Source organism: Frieseomelitta varia, unplaced genomic scaffold, assembly GCF_011392965.1.
Source record: "Frieseomelitta varia isolate USP_RPSP 00005682 unplaced genomic scaffold, Fvar_1.2 scaffold_885, whole genome shotgun sequence".
Classification (NCBI taxonomy): Eukaryota; Metazoa; Arthropoda; class Insecta; order Hymenoptera; family Apidae; genus Frieseomelitta; species Frieseomelitta varia.
In genome coordinates this window covers 3,846-27,683 of record NW_025110684.1, presented here as the reverse complement: position 1 = coordinate 27,683, position 23,838 = coordinate 3,846, and the positions used below count along the sequence as shown (strand labels likewise).

General features: G+C 35.2%; 4 protein-coding genes across 4 annotated transcripts in view; 2 read left to right on the top strand and 2 right to left on the bottom strand.

Moving 5' to 3' along the window:
- Positions 1-1,282: 1,282 nt before the first annotated feature.
- LOC122537064 (probable ATP-dependent RNA helicase DDX47) lies at positions 1,283-3,849 on the bottom strand. Its single transcript, XM_043669976.1, has 8 exons — positions 3,485-3,849; positions 3,062-3,155; positions 2,801-2,965; positions 2,556-2,722; positions 2,250-2,486; positions 1,940-2,163; positions 1,591-1,852; positions 1,283-1,509 (listed from the first exon to the last, which is right to left on the bottom strand). Exons 1-8 carry the CDS (start codon positions 3,551-3,553, stop codon positions 1,342-1,344), a joined length of 1,386 nt encoding a protein of 461 aa, XP_043525911.1. The 5' UTR covers positions 3,554-3,849; the 3' UTR covers positions 1,283-1,341.
- Positions 3,850-4,755: 906 nt separating this feature from the next.
- LOC122537067 (cytochrome c oxidase assembly protein COX19) lies at positions 4,756-5,612 on the top strand. Its single transcript, XM_043669980.1, has one exon. It carries the CDS (start codon positions 4,933-4,935, stop codon positions 5,185-5,187), a length of 255 nt encoding a protein of 84 aa, XP_043525915.1. The 5' UTR covers positions 4,756-4,932; the 3' UTR covers positions 5,188-5,612.
- A 225-nt stretch (positions 5,613-5,837) lies between these two features.
- Positions 5,838-7,150, top strand: LOC122537066 (phosphopantothenoylcysteine decarboxylase). Its single transcript, XM_043669978.1, has 2 exons — positions 5,838-6,281; positions 6,554-7,150. The coding sequence occupies exons 1-2, from the start codon at positions 5,838-5,840 to the stop codon at positions 6,722-6,724; spliced, it is 615 nt and encodes a 204-aa protein (XP_043525913.1). The 3' UTR covers positions 6,725-7,150.
- Positions 7,151-7,286: 136 nt separating this feature from the next.
- The window catches only part of LOC122537065 (matrix metalloproteinase-2-like), a 17,088-nt gene continuing 536 nt past the window's right edge, over positions 7,287-23,838 (bottom strand). Inside the window, exons 2-6 of the mRNA XM_043669977.1 lie at positions 17,191-17,349; positions 8,677-9,122; positions 8,093-8,391; positions 7,851-7,954; positions 7,287-7,753 (exon numbers count right to left, since the gene is read on the bottom strand). Coding sequence (XP_043525912.1) covers positions 7,515-7,753; positions 7,851-7,954; positions 8,093-8,391; positions 8,677-9,122; positions 17,191-17,269 — 1,167 coding nt within the window. The 5' untranslated portion in view covers positions 17,270-17,349 and the 3' untranslated portion in view covers positions 7,287-7,514. The remainder of the gene's footprint in view (positions 7,754-7,850; positions 7,955-8,092; positions 8,392-8,676; positions 9,123-17,190; positions 17,350-23,838) is intronic.

Below are 23,838 nucleotides of genomic sequence, written 5' to 3'. Positions count from 1 at the left end.
TTCTTTTTGTGTTTAATTTACATCAAAGACAGTATTCGAGTACTGTTATCGAATAATCGTACTCTCCTTTTTTTCTTTCTGGGAAAACAAAAGATGTTGTAGTAAATGCTGATTTATAAATTGTAATGTATTTCAGATTTATTCTTATAAATATTTGCAACATACTTATACACCATCCAGTATCAATGACCCTTCAATGGTGTTCAATATTTTAATGTATATCGAAGGTGTCATGCTTGTTAACATATATTAATGGAAGTTAGGTCAATAGGAATTACAGTTTACATTACAGCATTTTAATTAGCATACTTTACAGTGAAAACTAAGTAGATACAAGTTACACACCAAGCATTTTTCTCTTTCTGCAGCATCGCATTATTCTTTGATGCACCTTTGATGAAAATCGTTTTACAGTCCCTAATGTATAGAAAAAGATACACTATTATATGCAAAAGATAAATAAGGATTTGTTGCCACTTCATACAGTTGAACCATACCTTAGCTTTTAAATGTTGCATTATAATTGTAAAAGTAAAATGGAACATTATTGTTCCTGAACTATTTTGTACTATGAAAATGTATACAATATAATTTATGATTTTCTATAGAGATTTGAAAGAAAAATCTAACGAATTTTACAACTGAGTGCAGTATAGCATTTGTTACAAAGTTTTATCTTTTTAATACATTAAATATTTTAAATCCTTGTCTTGCATTCTTTTTAAGAACAGAATTCTAATTTGCAATTCAGAAAATATACAAGTAGAAAATTGATTTGATCGATACAAGTTGCAAATTTTTTCTAATTGTCTTTTTATTAATATTAATAAATAATGCTGAAAATTTAAAATAACATTAAAATATTGTGATTTTGAATAATGTAATTTATATTCTCATTCAGATAAGCATATTTGCTCAATACAAAGAAATTATTATGATAAAGTAATGGTATCGTAAATAGTGACAAAATGTCGAAGAATTTCTCTTGTTTTACAACTTCTGAATGCAATAATTCATAACTGCTCGATCAAGTTCATTAGTTATATAGTGATAAATTAAAACAACAGTAATCATCAAAGGAATTCATTCTCACCGTTTTAATGAAGATAGATACTTGAATGTCGCAAAAGGGAATAAATGTGGTTTTGTAAAGTGACAGTTACTTAAGAATCTTAATACAAACTGTGAGTTTGGAATAGACACATGGAATACATATGAAGGGAATGGTGGTTTGATTTATAAAAACAAACAAATAAGAATGCCAATAAAAAGAAATACTATCTTGCATTTCTATTATTTATTAAGAAAAAGTAAATGTATTTGATAAGGTAGTAAAACTGTTTAACCCTTTCTACCCTTTCCTTTACTTTTACCCTTTTCCCTTACCCTTTCTTTGCCTTTTATCCTTTTTCTAACTCCTATAAATTGTTCCGTATCATCATCTTCATTGTCGTCTTGATGTCTTTTTCGTTTACCTAATTTTTTACTATCCTCTATGTCTTTCATTTCCTAAAACACAATAACGTTTATAATTGTTATTATTATTACTAATATTGCTGTAATAATCAAATAGTAAATAATCGATACTACCATTTTTACAATACGTTGTGCTTCAGCTACTCTTTCTTGAAGCACCATTACTTCTTCTTCTTCCGTCGGATATAAGGGTAATTGTTTCGATATCAATTGTTCTATCCTTTGATACAATTCTACATCATACTGTGTTACAAATGTAATGGAACGACCAGAACGACCAGCACGTGCAGTACGTCCAACTCTATGTATATAATCTTTACTATGCGTAGGTATATCGAAATTTATTACAATATCTACATGAGGTATATCAAGACCCCTAGAAGAAAAGAAAAGTGGCTCGAGAAAAGTGAAAAAAATGAAATCGAAAAGGGCAAACTAAATAAATTAAATGCCATGTTTTTACCTGCTGGCAACATCTGTGGAAATAAGTATAGATCGATTTTTTGCTTTGAATTTGGTAAGAGCGGCTATTCTCTTATTCTGTGACATTTGTCCATGTAAAGGAACTGCAGTGAAGCCCAAATTTCGTAAAAGAAGGGCAGTCCTAACTGTATTGTTACAAGTTGCACAAAATATCATAAAACTGTTACCAGCTAATTCATTTAAAATATGTACTAGATAAACATCCTGCAATAAACATAAAATTTTACTATAGAAAGGATATTAAGGACAAAATTTATACAAAAATTAAAAAAAATTAACGAATTTTGCACCTTGAATCTGACAGGTATAAAAATATAATATTGTTGCAATTTTTCAACAGTTTGATACTTTGTTGAAACTTCCACTTTAACAGGATTCTGCAAAGATGCTCGTTGTAATTTCTGAACTTTCTTGGTCATTGTCGCGGAGAACAACAACGTTCTCCTTTCTCGAGGAATTACCCTTAAAATTTTATCTACCTCGACTTCAAAATCCATATTTAAAATTCTATCAGCCTCGTCCATGACCTTTTGAAATTAAAACGACAGATGAATCGATTTCTTATCACACATATCTTAGAAGTTGCTATTACTTACCAAAAATTTTAAAGAACGCAAATTAAATCCTTTGGTGTTTTCTAAGTGGTCAACTAATCTACCTGGAGTGGCAATTAAAATATGTGGCTTCTTTGCCAATAACAAAGCTTGCGACATCATGTCCATTCCACCTACTATTACTGCACATTTCACTCCAATACTTGATCCTATAGTGCAATAACATTATATGTAATAATCGTGAGAGTACATTGTTTGAAATTACTACAAAATGGTATACTCATTACCTAAAGCTTCGAATTGCTCTGATATTTGAAAGGCCAGCTCTCTGGTAGGTGTTAAAATTAATGCAAAATATCTCTGTGGATTTTCTAAGAGTGCCTGTAGAATAGGAAGGGCAAATGCGGCAGTTTTACCAGATCCAGTTTCTGCTAATCCAATTATGTCTTTACCTAATACATTTTAAATTCAATTTTATAAAAATTACTTCAATGTCTAATTTTTTTTTTCTTTTCATATATGCATATATTTATGTCTTCTTAATTTACCTTCAAGCGCTAATGGAATAGCTTCACATTGTATTTTTGTAGGTGATTTCCACTTTAGATCTTCGCATGCTTTGCACAATGTATCTATGATACCCTAGAGATATTAACAATTAATATTATCTCGTGTCCATTACCGAAACAATAAGATATAAATAAGATATAAAAAGAAGATAAAGGCAAATATAGTGTGCAAACATAAACGTGCATTACATATTAATTTTGAGATATTGTCGATATTGTTATAATTGCAAGTATATCTTATTTATATACATAAGATTGATTTATTTGTTACAGCCATTCAAAAAAACTTAAACAATTGATTAAATTATTACATTAAACAACGTATATGTATATTGAGAAAAACACAATTTTTTTTTTATTTTGACAAGGTTAGGCTTGTTTCATAGATATTTTTAAACTTACCAATTCTTTCCATGACGTTTCCTTTGGATTTTCTTGATCCTGCTCTTTTATCGAACTGCTTTCCTCCATTTTTTAATCACTAATAAAGGTAAGAAAATGCAAAATGCAATTAATCACCACTATCTTTGCTTCGAATGTAGGTTATGTTGCGGGAAATTAAACATCATCTGGAGGAATCTGTTCCGCTTTGTTCCAGATATTCATTGTTCAGTCACTTTTAACGTCAAATGAAATATTATAATACAAAGAAAGTTCAAAATCTAAAAATAAGAATTTATTTTAATTGTAAAAGTTTGTAAATTAATCCTTCGTTTCTTTTTTCTCACAAATGAAAATTTAGTCACGTTACAGGCAATGAAATGCTAGCTTCGCGTAACGGTGAAATTGTGGAACTAAAATCTATTCATATCCTTGTCGCACACTGGTATAAGGATGGTGACTCCGACTGAAACTAAAGAAAAATGAAAACTCCGACAGATGGCAGCATATTGCTTGTCATGTTAGTTCTAGATGAACTCGATAGATGGCAGTGGCTCCTCTGTTTGTGTGGCGTGAGTATTTGAAACTTCGAGTTTAACAGCGGCGACGCTGATTTAAAATGAAGAGTGAAGAAAATAAGAGAGCAGAAAATATTTTGTATTCCCAGTTGTTAATAATCAATCAAAGCAAACGGTTGTTGTAAAATCTTGTTAAACATTAATATTAATAAATAATTATTGTTATAGTTTCTTGTTAATATATTTATTTAATAAAGTAAACCTGTTTAGCCACATGCGCACTTTTCAAATGACCGGCACAGCAGCGACGTCGATAGCAAAAGAAGATATAAGGAGTGCGATATAATGCGGGACCGATATATCCACGTGAGAGCAAGAAAAATAAGAATATTTCGACAAGGACAAAGACAGCCATTAGTTCCCTCGTTTCGCCGCTACGTGACGCTAGCACTTCGATGTTCGTGAATCGATTAAATTTTCATTTGTAGAAAAGATTAATTAAGAGGATTAATTTCTGAATTTTTACAATTACGCTTTCGGAATTAGGGGCCATATCTGTCTAAATAACCAATGATACTAAATAATTAAATAATGACCGATAATGATATTAAACAACTAAATAATGATGTTAAATGCTAAATAACTAATAATGATATTAAATAATTAAACAATTAATTAATGAATTAAAGCAACAAAGACGTATCGAGCGATGGGTCTATTTCCATTTAGTTTTTACCTCGTCGAAAACATTACATAATACAGAGAGTCTGCGTGAAACATAGTTAGAGCTACGAGCATAAGGGGCGCTGTTACATCGAATGCTTGCACAATGGTGGTTTTGGTTCATCGTTTGTTTCATAATGTGCCTGTTTAAAGGAGATTCATAAAAGTGAAAACTCTTATCTGTCGAATCAGTGAGCTGACCTGTATGAACGTGAATACACAGTAGTGATGAGCTCGTACACATTCTCACAGAAAGTAGTTACGCCCATACCACCGGATAAAGGTAGTTTTCCACTGGACCATGAGGGTATCTGCAAGAAGCTCATGATCAAATATATGCGCTGCCTGCTCGACAATAAGAACGAGAACACAATGTGTCGAGACATCATAAAGGATTACCTTGCCTGCCGAATGGATAACGAGCTTATGGCACGAGAAGACTGGTCCAATCTTGGTTTCTCCGACGAGGTCAAGGAGACATAACAGCAGCGATTTATTACTAATCGATTGCCGCCGCGTTCTAGATCGCCGCCTCTTATCTGTAACACTTGATCGGTATTTACGGACTTTCTCGCTGGTCACATTCTCGTTTCACTCCCACGAATTTTATGAGTGTATTATATTTACAAATTTGTAGCAGCGTATAAACTTGTGTATATACATTACGAATATATTATTGATAATGTACCTATTCTATGCATACGTCAACTCAAAATGACTCGCGAACGACGATAACTCGACGATTCGACGCTATCGACAGAGAATTTTGTTTTCAATGTAATTTTAAGTCGGTCAAGTAAGTAAAGCGATTTCAGTGCAGTGAAGGGACTTGATAACGAATTGTTAAATACTTAAAGCAAAGTTGTTCAAAAACAATGATGCATTTAATATAAAAAAATTTAGGAAGACAAAAAATATCCATCTTCTCGTAAATCAATCTCGTAAAAGTATCGGTTCTCATTAATCGTAGTTTCTCGTTGATCGATGTAATCTAGACTATTTTGCATCGGATGGCCTACAATGTAAGAATGTATCTTTGAACGTGTTGTAAGGTTTAAGCTTTTGTAGCACATCGTCCGTAGAACGAAATTATATAAATAGAGAAAGAATACTAGAGAAAGAAGAGAAAACATATGAGTAAATATATGAAAATGTCAAGCACTTCTAGGAAGAAGATTTTAATTGGTTGTACTGGTAGTGTTGCGACGATTAAATTGCCACAGTTAGTAGAGAAGTTATGGCAGAACAATTTGGAGGTGAGAGTGGTGGTCACTGAGAAGGCCAAGCATTTCTTGAAAGAGGCAGAACTACCTCCAGGGATTCAAGTGCTGTCAGACACGGTAGAATGGGCAGCTTGGCAAGACAGGGGTGACCCTGTGTTACACATTGATTTGGTGAAATGGGCCGATTTATTTCTAATTGCTCCGTTAGATGCTAATACCCTCGGTAAAATGGCCAGTGGTATATGCGACAACATCCTAACTTGCGTCGCACGTGCTTGGGACCCAATGAAGCCTCTGGTCTTCTGCCCTGCCATGAACACAAAAATGTGGGAACATCCTGTTACTGCGCCACAGGTATCTAACATTTAAATCTTGTATATTAGCTAGCATCAAACATGATTAAAACTTTACAGTTTTTTTGATCGGATTAAACAAAGAGCAAAAACTTGTTTCAGCTTTAAATTTGATTAAATTCATTTAAATTTGATTTGTTATTTGTTTTAGACATACACGAGTATTTAAGAACTCGCTTGAGAAAACAATACTAGATTCTGATGGAGCTTATCAAACATAAATCTGTAGTATTGTATAATTAATATTGATTATTCTTATGCTTTTTTTTTTAGGTAGCTTTGTTGAAATCTTGGGGATACAAGGAAGTTGCATGCATTTCCAAAACTCTCATGTGCGGCGACGTAGGCATAGGTGGAATGGCAGAAGTAGATACTATTGTTCATACTGCATTGAGATTGCTTAACCCTTGGGACCCGTATTCGCCTCCGGATTTTCGCCTTTAGCATCAGGAAGCAGAAGCAAAACGTTCAACGAAACTTTATTGTTATTCGTATAAAAAAACGTGAAATATCACGTGAGAAAAAAAAGAAAGATTAATTAAAAGTGGAAAAATAATCGCGCACTATGGTGGGATTCAAGCAATTTATGCTCATAGTGAAATTCGAGTTCAACGACAAGTTTTAACCTGTAAGATTACGCTTTCCCGAATGCACTGTAGTCGCGATATTTCGTTGCTCAAATGAAACTTCTAAAACAATTGCTTTGAGAAAAGTGACCGAAGCGGAACCTGTTTGTCCATTCGCCAAAGTAAAATGTAAAAAAAAAAAAAAACTGTAAAGACATTCTGTTAACATATCGTTCGACGTTGATTCGGTAAATAAACATGTACATGTTTTTGTTAAATATATAAGTTAAATCAGATAACTATATCACCTTTCTTTCTCTACTTTCTTTTCTTTCTTTTTTAGAAACAGCCTGTATACACTCGATTACAATCCAATTTAAATTGCTTGTACATTGTTTGGACAAAAAGAATAACGTTTTGGAAAGATAAAGAGATACCTTGCAAATCAGGATACGTCATCGTTTATTATCAAAACCTTTTCGCCGAAAATTATTTAAAAATGACTTTATTAAAATTATTTTATATATTCTCGGTATAAAGGAAGTGTACGTGTGTGTGCGCGTGTGTGCGCGTTTTAAAATTTGGTCGCGTGTAGATTGGGCCGCACGCGCGTGCACGCACGGCGTATTTATACACTTAATTACGTTATTCTACGTAAATATCACAGTTTACAAGTATTTATTAAAGTATGCTATAAAGAATATCCCAAGGAAAAGGCTCGATCTTGTCGATGCGCTGCTCGAAGGCATTATTTTCTTCCTTGGATAATTTTCGACGTCGTTCGTTTCCAGTTCTGGAGGGCAGCCCATCCAAACTGGAGCTGACAGCTTTTGCTTTTCGTGCGCAACCCTCATCCTTTGGTCGTCGAACTCCCAAAAGCCTTTCCCCTTGAAGAAATATGTTTTTCCTAAAAAAAAAAAGAAAAAGAAAAAAATGTTTCATCAATTTTTAATCGTACAAGGATTATTCGTATATACGATATATTACCATTTATCGATACTGACCGTTTTTCCATTGAAAAACAGCGTCGATGTCGGTTCCGATACCAGCGAACATGCTTATGTTTCTTGGATAGTCGAGTTCTATGTAGTTTACAGACTCGTCGAAGCTGCGTAAGTATTGCAAATCATTAACAAAACATATCGTGACGCGTTTAATAATTTGATCGGAATCTATGTGCATGTTACATTTCAATCTCATTTGAACTTTAATATGAATCATAGATAAAACGGTTCTTGTTGGTTACCTCCAATACTTTGATCCGCTAAAAAAGTAAGTTTTCCCATTGTGTCCCCAGATCATCGCTCCGTCGATCTTCTCCAACGACTCGGGCAATCCGAGTTTGGTCAATGGTTTTGGATAACCTGGCTCGAGATTGTTGGCGTTGAAAACGTAGTACTTTTTGCCAATGAAGAACACGATCTTCTTATTCGGCCTCTCGTAAACTGCGTCCACGTGATCAATGCTCTCAGGCAGATTGAACAGACGTGTGATCTCCGCCGGATATCCTTGATACAATCCTTGGTCGCCGATTCTCCACAGATACTGCAAGAGACAGAAATGCATCATTCGTATTTATATTTTTCATCCATTGTCTTTTCAAACATTATCCATTATCCTTTAGATTATCCGTTATCTCTTTGACAATGGTGTTTACTTATTTCAACGTCTTTTCCATTCGAGAAAAAAAGAAAAAAAAAAGCGAAAACGTTTACATTTAATTTCGCACGCGTATCCACCATGTTTGATCTCTCAGGTATAATTCTTCAAATGTAATACTCATCGAGTGCTTGAAAAAAAAAAATCTGGAATTTGGATCAGGCAACTCACTCGTCCTTTGAAGACGAAAATCTCCCTGCGAATGATGCTGATGGCGTCGTAGCTGGTATCGCATTTGTCCGGTTTGTCGTTTTTGGGAGGCGGCGATGTCCCCCGGTACCTCGGCCTCTGCGTGTACGGTGTTCTGACAGAGGTGGTCGTGGTGGTGACGGAGGTGGTAGTAGCGGTGGTCGTTGTCGTAGTGGTAGTAGTAGTGGTGGTGGTGGTGGTGGTAGTAGTAGTGGAAGTGGTGTGATGTTTGTGAGGTTTGTGAGGCCTCTGAGGTCTATCTTCTGGCCTTTCCGGCTTTTGAGGGAAGCGATTTGGCTTGGTTGGCCGTGTTCTCCACGGCCTGTAGGTCGTGCCAACGCTTGTCGTCGTTGTCCGGGGCGTTGTAGGTCGTTCCGGTGGTGCCGGGCCACCTGGTAATTCGGCCCACAGTTTCTCTTCGGGTGCACCTGTAACATCGTCACGAGATTCTCGTTAAAACAATTATCACCACAGATAGTGATAGACTTTACCCATTAATTTCGGTTTTGATCTTTTTTCAAGTTTCTCCATTGACGTCGGAAATAAAGAAGTAAATCAGTCAGTGTGGGATTCAACGATCGTTAAAATTAAAAAAAAAAAAAAAGGAGTGGGAATTAATATACAATTCTACAGTAATTGTGTAAAATAATATATAGTGTATCCAGCAGCTAAATATCTGATGAACAGCTGCGCGATTTGAATATACGAATCGTTCCATTAGATTGATCTGCCATTAGATTGATGTATCTATGTACATAGGTAAAGGAAACCGGCAAGTAGATAAGCCGCCATCTTCTTGGGAAACTTAGGTGGAAATTTAAATATGTATTATTCCGTGCCTTGAATTTATTTCCAATACGAAAATACGAGCGGAATGAGAGAAGAAAAATTTATTCATTCGCGACATTTCGCGATCCACTCGATTTATCATACTTTCCACGAAATGTTTGAGAAACATCTAGTTAAGCACCCTTAATATCGAACATAATCCCACTCTACGTTCGACGAGACCAGATAAGAAATAAGATCGCGCTATCTCCGCAGACGTTCATTTAATTATGCATAAATTTTGCGCGAATTCGCGCAAAACGTTCCGATTCGCTGCATTGTTCCAAATACACTCATTTGTCACCTAGTTAATTCTTTACGATGTAAAACAAGCATTTTGAGGATTTTGTTCCCACTTCGAATTAGGATTAATGAATGTTAACACTAGAATTACCGACGACTAAAGTATAATATTCGTAGCAAAGAAATTAAAGTGCAATATATACTTTGTTAAAAATCACTCGAGTATCTAAAAGTATACTGTTATAAATTATAAAGTTTCCAAAGTTATTGATCATTTCGACTATTTTGGTAGTTCTAGTGTAGATTTCTCATTTTGAGAAACGTCTTGAACGTGAGATTGAAGACGAAGTGTCTTTAGAAATCAACGGGATGATGGTTTTCGGTAGAACGTTATTCAGACAACGTTTTCGTTCTCTGTTTGTTTATTTCTCTCCCTCTCTCTCTCTCTCTCTCTCTCTCTCTCTCTCTGTTTCTCTATCTATCTATCTATCTATCTTTACCACTACCGTACGCTAATTGGTAGCTTCCTCGCGAATATTAATTATCATTCGATTCTGGGACACACGCCGTTCCTGAATAATGCAATAATGCAGATAGCACGGGGTTGCGCATGATATATACTTTGCATGCTGCAATGTGTTATGCATGTTGATTTTTCTCTCTTCGTGTAACCGAAAGGATTTCGTTTCCAAGAAAGTTCGATCTCTCGTTTGGCTTACCTCTCAATTTCATACCAGCTTTGTACGTCTTAACATATTTGCCAAAATACATACAATACTTGCCGAATGCTCACCTAAACTTTTTTTTTTTGTGCAGGTTTAAAGTCGCATCGACATCGAGGTCATCAGCTGCTAGGTACTTATATATTTTTTTTTATTTCTTTTTTTTTTTTCATTCAAGCTTTGGAAACCTCGTTTGAGGTTCATTATAACTATACCTGTAGGACCAGCTAGGAAATAAGAATATAAACTTTATGCATTGAGGTAACTTTAAGGAAAGTGCAGACGCAGCAGCAGATCGGGATATCTGGTTTAACTACTTGCGCTAGCATCTGATTGCGGACCATAACGAGTGACCGAATCGTATACAATAATTTGTCATTTTCTTTTTGAAGTCGTCGGTATGGTATCACTGGTAGAAATGATTGACAAGTAATAAATTTATTATTTGTTTTGCCTATTTTGTTTTACTTAAATATATAATTTTACTTATTATGCTATAATATATAATATATAACATGTTGTAATATAATCTATGTTATGCCTAATATAACTTATATTCTAGTTAAATACATTGACGTTTAGTGTGTTTATTGTTAAATTATATTACAGATTAAAGCTGTATTGACTTTTAAATAAAATAAAATTTTCTACAGTGTCAGAAAACAACGTTACTTGTAGGTATCCTTAACCACTTGCGCTGGCAAATGATTGCGGACCATAACGAGTGACCGAACTGTATACAATAATTCGTCGCTTTCTTTTTGAACTTGTCGGTACGATATCACTGGATAGAAATGATTGAGAAGTAATAAAAATTAGTAATAAAAACTGAGAAAATATTGCAATTTTGGGACAAAAAATTCTCGACGTGCATAGCAGCGCGTCATTCCAGCGCAAGAGGTTAACAATTATTATGTCGACCTTTAGAGGCAAGATAAATTTAATTTGCTGTTAAATTTAGTTCTTGATAAGTTTAGCCTTTTGGAAGCCATAGGTATTTATATGGCACTTATATGTATTTTGTAGACTCATGTCCATCAAGTATCGGAGCGTTCTCTTCAGATAAAGCAGCAGTGGGGTTAATCCTATGGAATCTTCTCTGTCACTCAAAGTTTGTGCATTCATGTAGAATGTGTTGAGCCGTGACAGATTTTTGACATGTGTTACAGAAGGGAAAGTTTAGGTTCTGTCAGGTGTTAGATTAGATTAGGTTCAGATTCTTCTTGTTTAGGTGTTCGTGAGTTATTTATGTCCTTAATCGAGGACTTTTTTCTTGGTCACTCCTCTAAAAGGAATTTCTTAAATAGAAATTTCATTTACTACATTGTGGATCACTTAAATTTTGTTTCTTCAATCGCAAAGGATATAAGATGAAATTGTTACTTTTTCCACTGTGGACTGATTTAAAAGACGCAACGATAATTAATTCTTACGCGAATGGCAGAGATTTTACGTACAAAATATAAATTTCACTTTGCACGATGTTGGAGCTAGAATTCGCTAACGAATAATCGCGATCATCGCCGAGAAAAATCGCAGGCAACTGATTGCGAATGAGCCAGCCACACGGTCGATGTTTTAAATGCTCGCGTGGACATAGCAATCAACGAATTGAGATCAATGGGATGCATTACGCTGATGGCCCCGAGAAAGGATTGGCGTTTTTCTTGCAAGAATGAGGAATGGTTAAATAGAAAGCAGCAGCGAGTACGTAATGAATGTATTTTGAGCAACTGTTATTCGAGAAATGCACGGATCTCGGTACTTTGGTGGTTCAGTCTGGCGCCATTTTTCTTTCTTTTTTTCAGCCATTTAACCAGGCTGAGAAATATCTTTATCTTTATTACCGAAATATGTTTCGTGTCTCTGTGGAGCGAGAGATTCTACTAGTATTAATATTACGTACATATATTATACGTATATTATACAATAATCTACAAAAATTCAGATCAAATTGCAAACTATTACCGTGGATTTGAAATTCGCCGGATAATTTTCGAACCACAATTACTATCGAAAGTTAATCGCGATAGTTCAAATTACTATGTATATGTTATTTCTCTAATTAACTGTATAATTGGTTTTAATATGTACACACATACACACACACACATAATTTTAGTTGGTTTTAATATATATATATATTTATTTATTTTGAATATATATGTATATATGATTTTAATTGGAGAAATAATCTAAATAATAATAATTTGGACTATCGCGTTTAACCTTCAATAATATGTACATACATATGTGTGTATATAAATAAATTTTTATCGTATTTTATTCAATTTATTAGATATTTATTTATTTGGAAAGTCGTATCTTTTGATGCTCCGCGAATTTTATACATAATTATATACATATATACATACATATGTGTGTCTATAAATAAATTTTTATCGTATTTTTATTCAATTTATTAGATATTTATTTATTTTATTGGGAAGTCGTATCTTTTAATTCTCCGCGAATTTTAACGAATAAACGAATCTTTCAACTCTCTACGAATTCTAATTAAACAAAAACAAATTGCACGAAATCTCATGCGATTCACAAACGACATCTATTCCCGCGTTACTAGGTTGTTCGATGCGAATAGTTTGTAGTTTGTACGTCTCGATTACTCGTAAAAACACACCGAAACCCGTGTTGTTACCGGCGCGGTGAAGAAAGGAGGAACTCCAAGGGGAACCACGTCGACGGAGAAGAAACGTGGAACGAGAAAAGAAACGACAGTGTTGCAATCGTAAAACTCGAATGGAACTTTCGATTAAACAACAGTTGAAGCTTCTTCAACGGTAGAAGAAGAAGGAGAGGGAAAAGGGAGGAGAAAGAAAGTCGGATCGTTTAGAAAAGAAAGAGTTGGCGGCAGGTCGAGGTAATTAAGAGAGAAAGCAAATTGAACAGAGAGGAAGAGCCTCGAAATATGCGTTATTTTTTCCTCTTCTTTTTTCTTCGTATCTCGCTTACAAAAATCTTACTTTTTGGTTTTGACATTCAGTATTTGAGACACTCGTTTACCAAATCGATTAACCGCAGAAAAGGAAAATAGAAAAACTGATGATATAATATACTTTGAAAACTTTTCAAAAAATCCCCGTAAAATGTGAAGCGTTAATATACAGTGGATACAAAAACTATCAATCACGTTTTTAAACGTGAAATCTTAACCTTCAAAGTACTGGTCGTGAGTTCGTTTTTTCCAAAGTTGATTTGAAGAGGGCAAGTGAAATTCTGCACACTGAAAAAAAATCTTTTTCATACCTGTATGCATCATATAGGTCTCGAAGATCAACATTACAAAATTCCCTTAAAATTTATTAATCTACTCCGATCTTTTCTTGTGAAGTTGCAAGAGTTGTAGGTGTCGAGAATCTTTCGTCAAGCGTACAAATACTTTCTGCATCCACTGCCTACTGACACTTGACAGATTATTTGTTGGTATAAAGTATCGTTCAATTTTTTACACTTTTGAAACAAATACAGTGCTTTTATACAGATATATTTATGTGTATTTCTTGAACGGCGACAGGTTGAATATTCAATGTTCTTTTTCATCTCTACAAAGAGAGTCCATTTCAGAGAAATTCTAAAAAGAACTTTATCCTTGCTTTTTATTAATTTATTTATTCATTAAAAAATTTCTGTCGTTCATTTTAGAATGTGAAAATTTACTCTGATTACTTAGCAAGATATCCAAGTCTACTAAAGCGTTAAAGCATTAAACAAAGAATTAAGTATAGTGCGTGACGTGTACGAACAAAAATGCAATTGCAACGTGTTGAAAACATAATCTACAGTATTTTGAAATATTTGAACTTGATGATATATATATATATATATACACACACACCTGTGGTATATCGTCGGTGGAAAAATCCTTTTTGTGAGAAAGCTTAAACCACAGTATACTACGAGAAAGTAGAAGAGAACGAGTGACGGGTTCGTTGGATGAGAAACACGTCTTTCCACGTAAAATGATCGCTCGGCTTAAACGAAATTATTGTCGTGTTACTCGCTGCAAAGCTACGCGACAAAGTTAAATAAACTCGTTCACGCGCTGTAGTAGCAAACGCGCACACGTTTTCTGAATTTCGAGATATTTGTTAAAATTATAATTCAAATATATACATATATACACGTGATGTGGGCCAAAAGTCACTTCCTACTAAAATAAATCCACAGATTTTTTATTTTTTGTCAAATACGATTTGACAGAAATAATTTTTAAAACGTAATGAAAAGATCACGTTCGAGATCAAATTTAATTTAAAATTAATAAAATTAGCTGTTTCTCATATTTCGATGTTTGAAAACCAAATATAGAGACACAATTAGAGTAAAGAAAATACAGAACCAAAGAGAAATATATTAGGTGTTAAGGCATTGTGCATATATCATTTTCTATTTTATAGTATAAGGTTAGGTTAAAGTCTGGCATGCAATACTGTAGTATGTAAGGGAAAAGAAATAAGAGAACACTTGACAACTAAGAGAATTAAAAGGGAAAACAAAACGTAAGGAATAATGTAAGGTCCATTTCTAGACCAAAAGATTGAAATAAAGATTCATTCATATTTTGATGTTTCATTAAAAAAAAAAAAAAAAAAGAAAAATAAATAATTGGGAAGAAATTTTTGGTCCGTCCTATACATATTTCTCGAGTCTACGAGCGAGCACGTTGCTTTCGTTCATTCGTGAATAAAGGAACCTTTATTTTTCCCGATTTTCTGCGTTGCAACGCGTAAAACCAGACTCGTACGGCGAACAGACACGCTCTCTCGCTAAAATATCCTTTTCTACGTAATTGCGTAACGGGCATAAATCATTGCCGGTGAAAACGAGGTAAACGCCTAACCTTAGGAAAAATGTGAAACGGCGAGAATGAGCGAGGAAAAGGGACAGGCCCGAGGGAGAGACAAGAGAAATAAAAAAGAAAGGAAGTGACCAAGAGAGAAACAAGACGACGTAGAACGACGTGAAAGAGAAAAAAGAGCGGACGAAGGAGGCAGGGTGCAAAAACGCACAAACAATTTGCAAGGAAAAAAAAAAATTGACGAGAGCACCTCGTGCTCCAAAGTTGAAAAAGAGAGAAAGGAAGGTGGAGAAGGAAAACAGAGAACACATAGGGATGGTGGGAAAGATGGTGGATTGGAAAAAAAGAAAAAAAGAGGACGAATGAATGAAATCGAGGGCCGTTAGGATAATGGGTAGAAAGGAGAAATTGGCCTGTGTGTGTTTCTACGAGAGGTAGAAACGGACAAATGCGTTTAAAGACGACAGAGACGATGAAAGAAAAGAAAGAAAAGAGAAGAGAAGAGAAGAAAAGAGAAGAAAGAGTGGGAACGAGGTGTAAGGGGCAGGTGGAATGCATTTGCGATCCGAAGTCCGGGAGGTTGGAAACCTTTCTCGTACGCTAAATCACCCGAACGTACGGTCTGCGCACCGGCGGAGGCAAAGGGAAGCCCGGTCGTCCTTTATATTTTATTCACGTTTCATTTCACCCTGTTGTTACCAACTGCGGCGACATTTTTCTACGCCTGGTCGTCGTCGTCGTCGTCGTCGTCGTCGCGATTATCTCGCGATATTGTTTCCTCGATTTATCCTGAATTTCGTCGCTCGCCCATGTATATTTCAAACTTCAATTATCTCCTCGTGCTCTCGCTCCTTTCGCTGTTTTTTTTTTTTGGCGAGTAAAAACTGATTTTTTTTCGGGGGAAGGAACAATCCTATTGTCGTCAACTCGTCAGTTTTCTACCTTTTCAGCGCTTTGCCTCTGCTCTGCGGTAACAACGCGATCATCCGACGACGAGTATACCTGGCTTTTCGTTCGAGTTTCGACTTTTATTCGATTAAGCCCATCGAAAGGAAAAAGGAAACAAGAACAGTTCTTCTTCGAAGTGTTTATCAACGCGTCTACGCTGGTCCTTCAAAATCAATTTCGCATCAACCTCACTCGTAACGATAATGAACGATGTGACGATGATTCGCTATTACCATGGAAAATCGTTTGTGAACGCGAGTGTAGGTAACGTGCTATTGACAACCGATTGTCGTCATCGTCGTCGTCGATGCAGGTAGGTTGACGCGAAATGTTCCACCGTGTAGAAAATGCGGGAATTAATTTCACTATCGGGATCTAATCTCGCCTGTGTGTCGTCTATTAGATCATTAGATGGTCATCTAATAATTAACAACAATTTGAAGACTGAAAGAACAGTGAAACAAAGATCGAATGATCGCAGCGATCATAATTGCATTAACAACGATCGTGCGATACTTTGATGAGAGGACGAAGAAAATTGGATACAAGTACATGCAAGTACAATAATGTACAAGCATATAATAAGTGATCGAAAGTGACAGGTTTCGTTATAAGGAGTATATAGAGTGTCCCTGCGTGAACCCAAACTTAAATTTTTCCGCTTTGTTTTCGAATAAATCGGCTTTGAATATTCTCCTATACGTACAAGGTGTCCCGAACTTAAACGGCGAGGACTTAAGCTACTCGAGTTAAAAAGACGAGCTAAAAAGAATAAATTATACAAAATTTTATATACGAAAAGTCTTGTTAAATCTATAAAAAAAAAAAAACACTCATGATTCGCGTCGTCTTAATATTAGTAGGCAGTGGTGTACGCCACATAGGTACGTAATTATTACTTTCCAACGAAATGATCGAATATGCAGATTCACTCACCGTACATTTGTTGAATTCCGAGCCTGTCGTCATCCGGCAACTCGTAATTAGAGCTCAATCCCTGATACCAGGGATACATGAGCGCTCCAGAAACCGAGCTGTGTGCCAAGCCAAGAGAGTGGCCAAATTCATGCGCGGCCACCGCGAAAAGGCTGGTCCCTGAAAAGCAAAAGAAAAGCATTTCAATCGTCAGACTTGGCTCTCTCTCTCTCTCTCTCTCTCTCTCTCGCTCATGGTTGTTCCTTCTCCCGTCTACGTCTATTTCTAGTCGTCCTCCTATCCGTGTCTTCTTCCAAATTTCTCTTCCTCTTTCACTTGTTTTTTACGAGAGAAGAGAAGAGTTGCCGACTGCTGCGAAATTAAGAAGCGAGGCAGACGAAATTCAAGCAGCTATCACGCGAATGACGAACGCTTCTTTCCATCCTGTGAAGGCACAGGTGGCAAAACGTCGATCAGAGGACGAAGGACCGGGCTCGACGCGGCGCGATCTGATCGGCAAGTTTTCTCGTTACGAACTTCCGTCGGGATACATACTTACATACTTCGGAATCTCGATGTTAACAGCAGCTGGCTGCGATATACCGGCAGTCAAGTGCTCTTAATCAAAAGCCTGCTCGAGGACGAGCACGAAAATAAGTGGAACGGATTACGGTCGTCCTCGGAGGGCACTCGAGATTGCCGATATATTTTCACCGATATTCTTTCCGCGATTTAACAAATATTCCCACACGTGAATCAGAGAGTAGAGTGTAGAGTCGCCCTCGCCTCTCGCATCTCTCGCCCACCTTCGTTTCGTTCTATTCAGCACGTGTAACACAATAGTTTCTACGTTTCTAACAAATTCGGAACGTGAAATATCGTAACACGTACCAAAAAACGTAGCACCGACTTTCTTTCGACGAAATTCCCGTAAAAACTGCGAGCGTAAGCGAGTACTTACCTAAAACAGCTGAGTAACTGAACATATAATGACAAAATGTTGTCGACACTTCAAACTGTTACGACTTGGCAAAAGAAAGTCGTACAACAATCTACTTGGTCCCGTTTCAGAGCGTAAAAGCTTCTACTTTGACCAACCGGACGTTTCTTTCTTTTCAAAGACGTTTTTACATCGTGCAGCGAGTGGAAAACTGAGACCTTCGTTCTTCACGATTGTGAAAAATATCTTGGAAAAACATTGGAAAATTGTTCGAACGACTTCATCCACCGCGGTTATGAAAATCGAAATTTTTCTTCTTCCAGCAATCTCTTGAACTTGATGCCTATGATCTTTTTTTTCATGGTCATTTCATTGAATTTTGAATATCAAACTCGGATAATGAATTTTTGAATTTTTTAACGGTTTTTAATGTTCGAGTTCGAAATGACTAAAAGAAATCGTACAGCAAGTTTTAAGGGCTCGTTGCAGAAAACTTTCCAATGTTTCTACATACTTGCGAATTTTTACAATTTCTTTTTTTACAGAAAAGAGCATTTTTTCATCTGGCACGTGATGTTAAAATATTCCAGGGAAAAAAGAAACGACTCCAGAGCAGTCAAAGTAGAAGTTTTACACATTTGCAATGAGATTGTTGTTTTGACAATTTAAATTATCGATAATTTGTCGTTTCAATTAATTGCGACGCAAAATTGACTTGACGAAAACAGCTTGGTGAAAGACGGTGGTAAAATTTTTCTGGGAAAGTCAAAGCATCCTACAAAACGCTACATATTTTTTGCTTTTTCTCTGTTCTACACTTGAATAAAATATTATTCGCGTGTGTGTTCAATTTTACTCGCCGCTGCGTTTATCTCTAAATTACTATGGCAGCCGGTATATGACATGTCACTCGTATGCGTTCGCGCGGAAGAAAATTTTCGAAAAATCAACGTTCGATCCGAAGGGGGCTATTTTTATCTATGATATAAACCTTTCGTATTATGCGAGGATTTCGAGACGAATCAGTCTCTGTCCAGACTATATTCCTATTCTAGGAGGATGCTAATCTTCCAATGGATTTGCAAATCGTGACGTTCCGGTTTCTCATCGTTTGCGAACGTCCTGCGGTTCCCTGCGGGATACGTCAGCGATGACATTAGCAATTCATAACCGGCACCAACATCGCTGAATATTGCACGTAAGGGCGTATCGTTCCACTCGGAGATTGAATTTTTTTCAAAGTTTACACGATATGCCGTATCGCATAGTAAAAACGGACTTTTAACCGTTTCGTTTGTAATACTTGAAACTTGAAACCTTATCTTACTATATTAAGTTTGACAGTATTAGGTTTGCTATTAAACTCAATATAATAACATAGTAAACTATTAATAAAATATCAAGTATTACAATAAAGTAATATAACAAAATAATAAAGCTTAACAGTCTACTATCAAACTTAATACAGTAAAATAGTAAAGTAATAAAGTTTAATAGTAGTATTAAGTTTGCTATTAAATTTAATATAGTAATATAGTAAAGTATTACAATAAAATACTATAAAGTATTATAGCAGAGTAATGTAATAAAATAGTAAAGTTTAATAGTCTACTATCAAACTTAATACAGTAAAATAGTAAAGTAATAAAGTTTAATAGTAGTATTAAGTTTGCTATTAAATTTAATATAGTAATATAGTAAAGTATTACAATAAAATACTATAAAGTATTATAGCAGAGTAATGTAATAAAATAGTAAAGTTTAATAGTCTACTATCAAACTTAATACAGTAATATAGTAAAGTAATAAAGTTTAATAGTAGTATTAAGTTTGCTATTAAATTTAATATAGTAATATGATAAAGTAGTACAATAAAATACTATAAAGTATTATAGCAGAGTAATATAATAAAATAGTAAAACGGTCTACTATCAAACTTAATATAGTAATATTAGTAACAAAGTATTATAGCAAAGTAATGTAGTGAAGCTATAAAGTTTAATAGCACTATTAAATTCAATCAATATAGTAATATAATAAAATATTGTAATAAAATACTATAAAATATTATAGCAAGGTAATATAATAAAATAGTAAAGTCTAAAATATCAAATTTAATATAATAATATAATAAAGTATTGTAGTAAAAAAGTAATGTAGTGAAACAATAAAGTTTACTAGTAATATCAAGTTTACTATTAAATTCAATATAGTAATATAGTATTATTATACTTGGATACTTTCTACACTTATACTTAGATGCTTGTAATACTTTACTATATCAGTTTACTGTCAAAGGCACAGAGAAATATCAAACTTCTTGAGCCAAAAAATTCAAAGTCGAGTCGAAACAATTGCCGAACATCTTGCACCACCTTGACGAAGATTACCGATTTGAATCCTCGTAAGCAAGCAGCGTTATTAATAGGCGGACTCTGAACACAGGATGCCGGCGAACACAGGATAATTACGACTATGCTAATGGAAACTATGAAACGCCAGAAGAGAAGCGCGCGCGCGCGAGAGAGAGAGAGCTAAGCTGAAATTATTAACCAGGCCAATTGGAATTGCACCGACCCATCATCCATCGGAATGGAACCGCGAGTGATATTTCCCCGATACCGGAAACAATCGGCGACCGATTCTGATTAACCATTTTGATTTTCTTCGTGTATCGTCGTCGCAGGCCAATTAACCGTCATAATTTCCACTCGCATCCACGTTTGATGCAGCGTTTCCATTCGACTCTCGTTGGAACGTCGCCACTTCTCTCTGCGATGCAGGCAATATACACATACATATGCATGTACATACATGCGATACTCTTTAAGTCAAAGGAAACCTCGTACGCTCCGCTTGCATTCGCTTTAACACGCTGATTGCCGTGTCACCGTATCTGGGTGATAGTCAAGTTTCCATCGGGGCCGTGTCACCCACATGTGGGCGACGATCTTGGAAAATTTCAAAGTTTTCAGGCAAGAAAACGCGTGTGGACAGTGTTTGGTAGAAAAATGAGTTTTTGAAAAATTATTAATTTTGGTCAATTATTTTTCAGTTAAACGAATTAATAATACATTCATATATACAAATATATAATAATATTTATTATTATTATATTGTGTATATTCTATATACATGTACGTTATAGTCTGTGTACGTTATTTAGTACGTATTTTATCTATATTCATATATATACAATAATATTTGTAACGATACATTCAAATTGTTAAATTATTTTGAACAAGTCATAATTACTTTATTTGCATAAAAATAATAATGTAACAGTCGTTTGTGATGTCGTTGGAGAACATTTTAAACGAAATTAACTGAGACTTAGGGTCTTCGTTGTAAGTTCTATAAATGGTCTATACTTGAGGGATGCAAAGAATGTGAAAAACATTCCTAATTTGACAAGCTAACACCAAAGAGCACATCGTCCACATCGTAAATTTAACAAAAAAAAAAAAAATAAAAAAATAAAAAAATAAAAAAATAAAAAACAAAAGAGGAATAAATAAATAAATAAATAAATAGGAGCATATAAACTACAGGATACCTAAGGGAAGTAAGCCTGGATTCGTGACCCTGCAAGAAACTTTCACGATTTTCGCTCGACGATCAACGTGTTAAAAAATGATACGACAGTTTCATCGTTTCTCAATGTTACTGGTTAATTTTCCACGGTTCTGGTTCGAGTAGGAGACTCGAGTTTAATCGCCCTTTCTCCCAAAGTTTTGTCTCTCCCATAGAAGTCTGCGCCACTTTTTTACGTTTCCAAGTTTTTCACAAAGTAGCTTAAGGGGAGAAGACACGGAGCGAGTACAAGAAACAAACGATAATTTCAAGTTTCTTTTATTCGACTTGTTCCGTTTCTTTTTCGACAGGGTTGAAGTTATCCAAGTTGAAAGTTTCACACATTTCACGGAGTAAAGTGAGAAATGTACGCAGGCACGTTGCTCGAACGATTCGTTTCTTGGATGTTTAATATCCATCGACAGGTGGTGGATACGTAGAATAATTAGGTTCTCTGTATGCAGATGTAGCTGGGATACGCTTCAAGATCGATTTACGCGAACCTGTATTAGGTTAGCATCAGATCTCAAATTTAGCTCTCAGATTCTCGGATTTTACACGGAGCAGTATCGTGTTTGAGTTATCTCAGAATTAGATGTTTAACGGGGATCGAATCTTGAATAGGCTAAACCAAGAAATCTCATTAAACGAGCCAATATGAAAATGATCTCTCATCTTAAGAATTATAAAGCGAGACGAAATCCAGACATACGCGATGCACCGTTGGACGATTAGTATTGCTCGAGTCTGACAAAAGGAAAAGTTATCAGAATAGTTTCTCTCGATTTTTGAGTTATTTCAGGATTAAATATTTAACAGGGGTTGAATCTTGAATAGGTCAAATCAAGGAATCTCGTTAAAAGAGCCAATATGAAAATGATCTCTCAGTTTAATAATTATGAAACGAGACGAAATCCAGACATACGCGATGCACCGTTGGACGATTAGTATCGCTCGAGTCTGACAAAAGGAAAAGTTATCAGAATAGTTTCTCTCGATTTTTGAGTTATTTCAGGATGAAATATTTAACGGGGGTTGAATCTTGAATAGGCCAAATTAAGGAATCTCGTTAAACGAGCCAATATGAAAATGATCTCTTATTTCAATAATTATGAAACGAGGAGAATTCCAGACGTACGATATATCGTAGGATGATTAGCGTTGTTTATATTTGACGAAAAGTTATCAGAGTTTAAATTACAGACACGTTGGATTTCAGGATTCAAGAGTGACGATATGGCAGTATGATGCCATGCAATTAGCGTTGCTCGAGTTTGACGGGAAATTATCAGAAAAATTTCCAAGTCTAAGTTACAAATTACGTTGGATTTGGAAGTTCGAGGATGACGATATGGCAATATAATGGAACGGAGAAAGATTCTCGGTGATCGCTACCTTATACATACGTATCTCTTGCCTCGGTCGGGGGCATGACCGAATTGGCGTATTGCCAATAAACGGAGAGAGGCTCGCGAAAATTTCTCCTCGTTCAAAAATCTTTTCTTTCCATCCGCAGATTTCTTTCTCCTCCCACTTTGTGATTTCTTTCGTCGTTGTTGCAGAAGAAATACAAGCAGGACGCGTAGAATTTTTGGGCAAGTTTGCTGCAAATCGTTTTAGATGGAAATATTATTGTTTCCATTAGTCGGTCAATTTCGCTGGATACACCGAACGAAAGCGTTCCCTGTAATGATTTTATAGCGATTTACGAGCTCGATGGAACGTGCAACGATAGATATCTACATATTTCTGGTTTCAATTAAAACTCGTCGAAACTTTTTGCCATTTTTGTCTCGTTATCAATCGTGAGTTTCGACGTTACGTCTTTTTTTTCTTTATTAAAAATCGTTTCATCATTGGAAAGTTTTTCACGACGGGTGTCGCACGTGTATACTTTGCTTCCCCCAAAATATTAATATAAATAAATAAATGAAAATATCCGCATATAGATTGTTACGTTCTACATGTAAATCATTATAATTTATAAATGATAATTAAAACAAGTAGATTTACGCAATTATGTTTCTGTCCAAAACATAAATCAATATTAATTTTGACTGACAATATCCGTGTCTTTTAAACAAAATCTAAAATCAGTCGTAACGATTGTACTACGTTAATTAATATAAATAAATAAATGAAAATATCTACATATA